The 8,764-nt window shown below is 32.7% G+C and overlaps 1 protein-coding gene across 1 annotated transcript in view; it reads left to right on the top strand.

The window, feature by feature from the left end:
* The window catches only part of CAPZA2 (capping actin protein of muscle Z-line subunit alpha 2), a 57,070-nt gene that overhangs the window by 30,462 nt on the left and 17,844 nt on the right, over positions 1–8,764 (top strand). Inside the window, exons 2-3 of the mRNA XM_045792791.2 lie at positions 373–436; positions 4,155–4,206. Of these exons, the coding sequence (XP_045648747.1) occupies positions 373–436; positions 4,155–4,206 (116 nt within the window). The remainder of the gene's footprint in view (positions 1–372; positions 437–4,154; positions 4,207–8,764) is intronic.

Below are 8,764 nucleotides of genomic sequence, written 5' to 3'. Positions count from 1 at the left end.
TAAATTTAGTATATCTGTTTTCTTTATTATACCTCAATACATCTTGGCACATACAAATTTTCTTGATTGATACTTTTTTTCCATTTTACTTTAAAAGAAGAATTTACTTATGAGAAAATGTGTATATGTAGGTAGCTTTGAATCTTTAAATGTGTTAAATATGTATTTTATCTGCATTCAGCCTATACATTGTGATTATAATGATTGAAACAGTAATAAAGTTAAGATATTTGAGGAAGTATCACTATCTTTGAAAAAAATCTTTAAGCCATTTTCAGTAGAACTTTGAAGTAGTATAACTTTGAATATATTTTTGGTTATTTTAGCAGAGGCCTATGCCATGGAACATTTATATCTTTATTTCTATTTTAGGTGCGTATAGCAGCAAAATTCATTATTCATGCCCCTCCTGGAGAATTTAATGAGGTGTTTAATGGTGAGTGTTTAATTCATAGCACTAAGGCTTGATGTATCAAGCACTCCTTTTTTTAAAAGAATAAATTGTACAACCAAAAGAACTAAGCTAAGGGCGGGGGGGGGTAGTATGTCGAAAAATCTGTACTTTCTGAATTATAGTGAAAATTTTTGTCAATATGGATTTCATAATGGCTAGAATGTAATTATGATATATATGATAATTATGTTTGAGTAAGTTAACCACCTTAAAAGAGTAATATTAAATTTTTTTAAAAGACAATTTCAATTTTAGCTATTTTTTGGAATTGTGAAATGCACTTATGTATTCCTTTTAAAGAAGAACCTAGAATAATAAGAACAACCCAAAAAAAGCAGGGGGGAGCATTGTTTCACTATGTTCAGAGGATGTGAAAACATGTAAGAACTAATTTATATCTTACAAATTAGTTCACAGTATGCCTTTCTTTAAACCTCAGTGGCAAACATTTTTATAGCTGTCTACCATAGATCAGAAATTTAAACTGTTATACAGTCTCCTGGTTGCTGTAAAAACTAACAGTAGCTCCTCTTTAATAGTGAGAATGATGTGGTTGAAACAGTTACCGAGAAAATGGCCTGTAGTGATCTTTTTACAAAACTTTTCTTAAGCAGTTTTAAGAATAAATTACCATAGGAACTGTAAATGTGTTATTTCTACTTACATGTATTTGGCCTTCACTGTCTAAAATTAAAACTAATTTTCACAGGACTCTTCAATTTTATTTTTAAAACATTCTATTCCAGAGTAAACTATTTAAACATGTTTTTAAAGAAGTTTAATCACTCATTTTCATTCATAGTATAAGATGTAATGGAATCTCACCTCAAAAAAGATCAGGTTTAAAGTAAAAAAATCTTGTAAAGTTAAAATTACCCTGGAAAATTTCTTAAATCTTCCACAAACTACAATTCATGATTTAATGCATACAGTTACATATGATAATTTTTATGCATTTAAAAATTTAACCACTGAGCTACACTTAGAGAAAGAATGGGAAGTCTATACTGTATTCTGCCTTTTAAGATAACTGTAAAACCTAAAGTAGTGAATTGGGAAGTTGGGAGAGAATTAAGTTGGGAGAGAATTCACAAATATTTCTGCTTCCTGTGGGGTTTACTTCAGCCTCTATGTTCCTTAGGTTCAAAAGTTGGCATGTAACTTGAATTAATAATGGTGAAACTGCAGTAAAATCAGTGACCCCCAAACTCTGTGTAATTCGTAGAACCAAGAATAAATTGTAATTCTAGATGCTTTTCACTGAATGTTCTTACCTTGAATTAAATGCCCTACAAATTTGTTAATCAGAAGGGCCCTTAAAGAATGTATGAGTCTTAGAAATTGTTTTCCTAAGTCTCACTGGAAATTGATATTGGTAAATCCTTTGTTGAGGTACAATAAATTTGGACATTTAGGACAGCCATTCAGTAGGCTTGGGGTAGAGAATAAGCTATGGAATAGAAGTGGGGTATAGGATATTATGTAAGTTTTAAATAGGGAGCATTTTAGAGTTAAAAAGGAATTAAGCATTTGAAGGGGAAATGTCATGATTTGATTATTTTCATTGCTATTTTTGTTGATAAGACCAGTGTGATGATTCAAAGAAAAGCAACAGATTTCAGAATTGCAAAGTCATAAAATCTTGTTAGTTTAGTCTTCCCGAAATACTGTTTCCTAGGCTGGCTGTGTTAGAATCGTTGAAACATAAATTTCTGGTCTTCATTCTCAGAAACTGATGTGGTAGATCTCGGCAGGAACTCTGAAATACAGGTTTTTTTGTTGTTTCTTGTTTTTTGGTTTTTGGTTTTTTAAAAGCCTTATACTCACCCCCTTATGATTCTGATGTGTAGCCTGGCTTGGAACCACAGCCTAATCCTTTCTTTAAGAGTAGATTTTATTCAAATTTTGTCTTTCTATTTCTTTTTCTGTACTTTTCTTATAATAAAAACTTTCCAGAGTAAAGCTAACTGGATCAAATAGATCCTGCTTTTAAATTTTTTTCCCATTTAGAGCTGGAAAAGCTACACTACCAAGCAGTACCACTGTTAATGATTATGTTTTAAATATTGAATATGAAAGCATCATATTTATCAAATAGAAATCCCCAGTTTTGTGAGATAAGAATAACTAAAATTTTAAATGTATTTTTTAGAAATTTTTTTAGGCAGCAGCTTCCATTGCTTAAAATCAGTTAATTTAGAAATCAAAGTAGTAGTATTTAGTAGTTAGCGAAAGAGATTATTTTTTAAATTGGGGCCTGCTCTTGAGAAGAGGCATGTGAATAGTCAATATTTTTTCTTTTGGAGTAGCTTTATAATTTGTGTAGAAATGATTCGTAGTCGTTCTAAAATTTCCAAAGTGCAAAAATGGACCTAAAACTCACATAAAATTCTGCCCTCTAGTTCTCCAGTGTTTGAAATACTTCTAACATCTCTCAGTTTAGAGAGATATATAAGATACATAACATTGCATAAATATGATAATACTATGTATACTGGGTTTGCCCCTTCCTGTTTATCATGTTATGGATGTATTTCATGTTGATAAATACACATTTACATTTTTTTTCACATCTACATTGTTTTTAATGGCTGCTCAATTTTACACTGTTTACAAGAACTATATAGTCTGTATTGTATTTAACTAGTTCTTAATGGAAGATACTTAGGTTATTTGTGTTCTTTTCATTTAATGAAAAGATTAGGATATATTGTAGTATGTACTTTATGATAGCAACTGTATAAAATAGCCAGGTGTGTAGGAAAAATAAAGAAAATATACCAAGATTAGAGTAGAATTTTGTTTGGTGAAATTATTTGATTTTTTTTCCTTATTCTTTTACAGAGTGCTTAGATTTTCCAATAAAAGTATTATTTTTAAAGTTATGTTTTAATGATGAGTAGGCAAATGTCTACATAATAGTTGAGTCTAAAATTAGAACAGAATTAAGAATCAATAACCAAAGTGAGATTGCTAAATCAACTAAAGCAGTTATCCGTATTGAACTAAATGTATTCATCTGTTATTTGAACATGAGCTGTCTGAGGACAGAAATGACTACATCTGCGCTCTGTTCACAAGCTGTTATCTTGCTTATTCCCTTTTTGTATGAAGCAAATTCATTTGAAACTCATGCTAATGTTGTCAAACTAGGAGGCAGACATCTTCTGCAGCTCTCATCAGACGATTTTTTTGATGGAGCTTATCTCCGCTTTGATTCCTTGGAAATACAGTCTGCCTACATTGGCTATTAATTAGTAAGGTATAAAATAACATGTACAGGCTTCCCCTGCTGTCTGAAAATAGAGCGTTCTATGAAATCTTTCATAAATCGAAATGGCATAAAATGGAGAAACCAATTACCATTTGGTAAAAGTGAAAAATCTTGGATTCCATTCAGTTAGCAGAAACAGGTAAAAGCCAAGTAGCGTAAAGTGAACTTTCGGATAGCTGGGGAAATTTATATTTCTGTTTAATTCCCTCTCCTGTTCCTAACCAGTATCTTTTAGAAAATAATACCATGGTGTATTTCTGTTGTTATTTTTGTCATCAGAGTAAAAGTTTGATATTGCTTACCTGTTGGGTGGTGGGGGGAAGAGTGGGGAGTGTTAATACATGACCAAAGTAATCTGCATTCATTACATAGAAATTTCAAACATATAAAAATAATAATATAGAAAACATAATTCTTGTTTTGCAGATGTTCGGTTACTGCTTAATAATGATAATCTTCTCAGGGAAGGAGCAGCTCAGTAAGTATTACAAATTATATTAACATAACTAGTGACATGATAAGAAAAAATGTTTTAAAGGTGGTTTTTAAGCACTAATCCCTGAAATAGATATTTGCACATCAAGTTTAAATATATATCATATGCATGTACTTCACTAGAAGTGAAATACTTTTGATGAGGTTTAAATATATTTGTGTATTATATGTGTGTGCTCAGCTAAAAGAGAAATTTTTGATCATAGGGACACAATTACAACATGAAATTCTCTATTCATTGAGTATTTGGCAGTGGCTTATATACTCAATACTACATTTTGGCATTTGCAAGGTTGGATAAAATTATCTGGAAACTTTGATTTTTTAAATTGTGATTCCTTTTTTTTTTTTTTTTTTTTAGATTTTATTTATTTATTGGGCAGAGACATAGCCAGAGAGGGAACACCAGCAGGGGGAGTGAGAGAGGGATAAGCAGGCTCCCAGCAGAGCAGGGAGCCCGATGCAGGGCTCGATCCCAGGACCCTGGGATCATGACCTGTGCCAAAGGTGGACACTTAACAACTGAGCCACCCAGGCGCCCCTGTGATTGCTTTTTTATGCAGGTTTTACTTTTTGTTAAGTGTTTGACCCTAATAGATTTTCAAGAATTAGGAGTTTTATTCATTCACAAATACCTGATATAGTACCTGACACATATTCAGTAAATATTTACTGGATTTGTGAGCAGTTCAAATAACTAGGCAGTTCTAAATCCTAGTACATCACCTTTGGACCAGTGACCACAATCATGACTTGCCACAACTGCCTTAGGATTTCAGAGAAATAATTGATTCTCTTCTCTGTTCCCATCTCCAAAAGTAAGGTGGGGACTCACATGTTAGGCTAACCAATTCTATTACTCATTGGGAAATGATGAATTTAAACAGATTTTAGGTGCCTTGCTAAGAGTGTTTAGTATCCATCCAGGCACCTTGTCTCACTCTAATATTCTACCCGATATGTGAAAGCCTGAACAATGGGGGAAATTTTATCTTACTCTATTTTTGTAATGTTTCAAGGCTTTATCAGATCTGTCCATTACAGTTAGCCCTAATGAAGGTAGAGGTTCAACAGACTTCTAGGCATATCTGGTTTTGCTTCTGATTTAAATTCCTTTTATTTTTTAGTAGCAACTATTATTTATTTGTTTTTAATTCCAGTATAATTAACATATAGTGTTACATTAGTTTCAGGTGTACAATATACTGATTCAGCAATTTTATACATTAGTCAGTACTCATCACAATAAGTGTATTCTTAACCCTCTTCACCTGTTTCGCCCTGTTTATTACTTTTATTGTGACAAAATGTACGAAATATGAAATTTACCATTTTAATTATTTTTAAACATACAGGTCTTTGGCATTAAGTGCATTCACATTGTGTAACCATCACCACCATCCATCTCCAGAACTTTTTTTATTTTCCCAAACTAAAACTCCATACCCATTAAACAATAATTTCTCATTCTCCCCTCCCCTGTGCCTCTGCTGACTGCCTTTCTGTTTTCTGTCTCTATGAATTTGACTTCACTAGGTGTCTCACAGAAGTGAAATCATACATTATTTGTTGTTTGTGGCTGGTTTATTCTACTAAGCATAATGTCTTCAGGGTTCATCCATGTTGTAGCACATGTCAGAATTTGTTTCCTTTTTAATACTGAGTATTTATATACCACATTTTGTTTATTCATCTGTCAATGGACATATGGGTTGCTTCTATTCCTATTAATTATTTTATTAAAGTGCTTTATAGAAATCAATTTATATCTTTGACTTTAGTGATTAGCTTCTGGGTGAATGGCTACTTATTCCTAAGTTCTTTAAACTTTATTTAAATTATTTGTATATTCAAGTAAAATTAATTTTCTTTATAATAGCATATGGCATGTTGACAAAAATCTTATGGAAGTAAAGAAGATGTACAGCATTTACAACTTCTAACAGTACTTTCAAAGTACTTTTCCTCTCAGTTCTCTGTGGTAAATAAATGTGTGGGTTGTTTCATATAGGTGCAAGAATTAGTGGGTTTTTTTTGTTACTAGTTAAGAAAATTAGAAACTTGTTGAAAGAACAAGAGTTTTTCCTCAACAGAATAAAGTTTAGTGAAGGTCAAAGAAATATTCATAATTACATTAAGTGGTATGAAATAGCCATACATTTGACCCAAAAATGATTAAAGTATTGAAATTTTATTTGTCCAAAGAAGTACTTATCTGATGATGGCTTTTACATTTAAATTAAATAAGTTGAATTTGTTCTAAAAAGAAATTAGAACTTGAGCTACATTTCTCTTTCGTTATGAAATATTTTGGGGACAGTTTGGTCCACATTTCAAGAGATACAGACGTTGAAATGCTTGATACTGTGATATTCTAAGGAAATGAGTCTGAAGAAATGAGTAATTAATGATAAAATGTTTCTTGTATGATACCAAGAAAAAAACATCAAAACCTTAAGTAGAAATTTCAGATTGTCCTGCATGTAGTTACTCTGTCATTAAGTGATTGCTAACTAGATGGACACTTAAGAGAAAATGTTAGTTCTTTTTGTTGACTTCAGTAGTGCTTCATTCCAAATTTCTCAGAATTGTTCATTTGAATTCATTTTGTAAGCATCTGAGAGTATCTGTGAAGTGAGAAATATACCTTAAATCATTGATTGACTTTAGAACTATGTAACTGTGGTTCACAGTGTCCTCTTTATGAAATAATTTTCAAGGAAAAATAGTATTATCCTCGTTGTTCACTAGACTTGGTTCTGAGTTACTTTTAAAATGTCTCCAAAGTTGGTTTCACCCTCTAAAGAAGATTCATCACCTGTCACTGAGTCCATCCAAAAAACTATGTAACGCAAGCTTGCAAAGCATTGTAATAAACATTTAGAATGTGTCCAGTGACAGTTTCACCAGAGTAAGTGCATAGCTGTAGTTGATTTCTTTTTCAGTTTGTGGTCTTTGATACTGAATTTCTTTTGTACAAGTACTTCTCTTTCGTACGTATACGTACTTCTTTCTTCCTTTCTTTCCCCTTTTCCCTGTTGCTTTAACTCTTTTAATCTTATTTTTCCCCTCCTGTCTTTCTGCAAGGGGAACGTGGCTATTATTCTTAAGAGTGGTTTTAGTGGAATATTATTCCTAAGGGCACAAATTCAATGTGTTTCATAGAAGGTAAAAGTAGACATACTGAAGAGTCAGTATTCTCAAGTCTAACTTTTAAATACCCAGAAAGAGGCTTTTATTCAACTGACATATGAATGCCAGACTTACTATGATGAAGAGGTAAATAAGTCTTTTAGGGATTTTTATTTATTTATTTTTTTTTGACATAGACACAGCAAGAGAGGGAACACAAGTAGGGAGAGTGGGAGAGGGAGAAGCAGGCTCCCCACTGAGCAGGGAGCCCGATGTGGGGCTCCATCCCAGGGCCCTAAGATCATGACCTGAGCCAAAGGCTAGACGCTTAACCGACTGAGCCACCCAGGCACCCTGAATCCTACTTTCTGAGTGATCTAGAATACTTCTTTTTTTAAAATCTCAGTTAGTTTTGAGATAAATTCACTTAGGGTTAGTAACTGCCTGGCTGTGTTGAGGCTATTCCTAGGAAAATTATAGTTTTAATGAATTAAGAAAATCAGAAGTGAATAGATACTGCCCTCTCCCCCATCGTGCATTTCTATGTTTACCCCCATCTTTTTTGAACATGCAGTGTCAGGAGTTTGACAGGTAGTAATTTAATTCTGTTCTGCTATTTTTACCTTTACTAATCTGCTGTTAATTTATCAGTGATGGCTTTGTTTAACCAAACATTCCTTTCTAGAGGAGACTCAAGTAGCTAATAACCTGAAAATTCAGTGGATGTTTTGCCATCTAGAAAACCTTCCAAGTAGATTAGGTTGACAGATGTATTTCTAAATTTTAAAATACTCAATGTCCTTTCTGTTAAGTGTAGAAAAAAATCCTCAGGTTATAGATTCAGTAAAATATAATATGGTCCTTACATATTTTTCAGATAATTTGTTGTACTATGAGAATCTTTCCTATAAATGTATCACATAATTATGTAGTATTTCTCATATGATAGTAGAGAAGGGCTTTATTCTTGAGTCCATCTTGTTACCATTTCTTAGTTCAGACTATTCAGCAGTTCTAACATGGACATTTGCCTAATAACAACCTAACTGCCTTTTTTTTTTTTTTTTGGCTCTAGTTGCTCTTGTGTCCAGTTGTCATAGACACTGCTGCCAAATTAATCTTCTTTAGAGGTAGTTAGGTTCTTCTTAGAAAGCTTCAGTGATTCTGCTTTGCCTCCCAAATAAAGTATATTCTATCAATCAGGGCCTTTCACTTTAATTCAGTAAATATAATTGAACACATGCTATGTGTCAGGCATTGATCTTGATGCTTTCTGTGATGGGGACCTAACCTATCTTCTCATGTGTTTTGTTTATCCTGCTCCCTCTAATTGAAATACTCTTTTCTTCCCATCCCTCCAGTTTCTGCAGGAGAGCCTACTCATTATTTCAAGGCCATTTCTTAGTGTC

Source organism: Ursus americanus, chromosome 3 (genome assembly GCF_024610735.1).
Source record: "Ursus americanus isolate L20-20 chromosome 3, mUrsAme1.1.p, whole genome shotgun sequence".
In the NCBI taxonomy this organism is placed as follows: Eukaryota; Metazoa; Chordata; class Mammalia; order Carnivora; family Ursidae; genus Ursus; species Ursus americanus.
The sequence above is the reverse complement of the archived record's forward strand: the minus strand, read 5'-3'. Positions and strand labels throughout refer to the sequence as shown.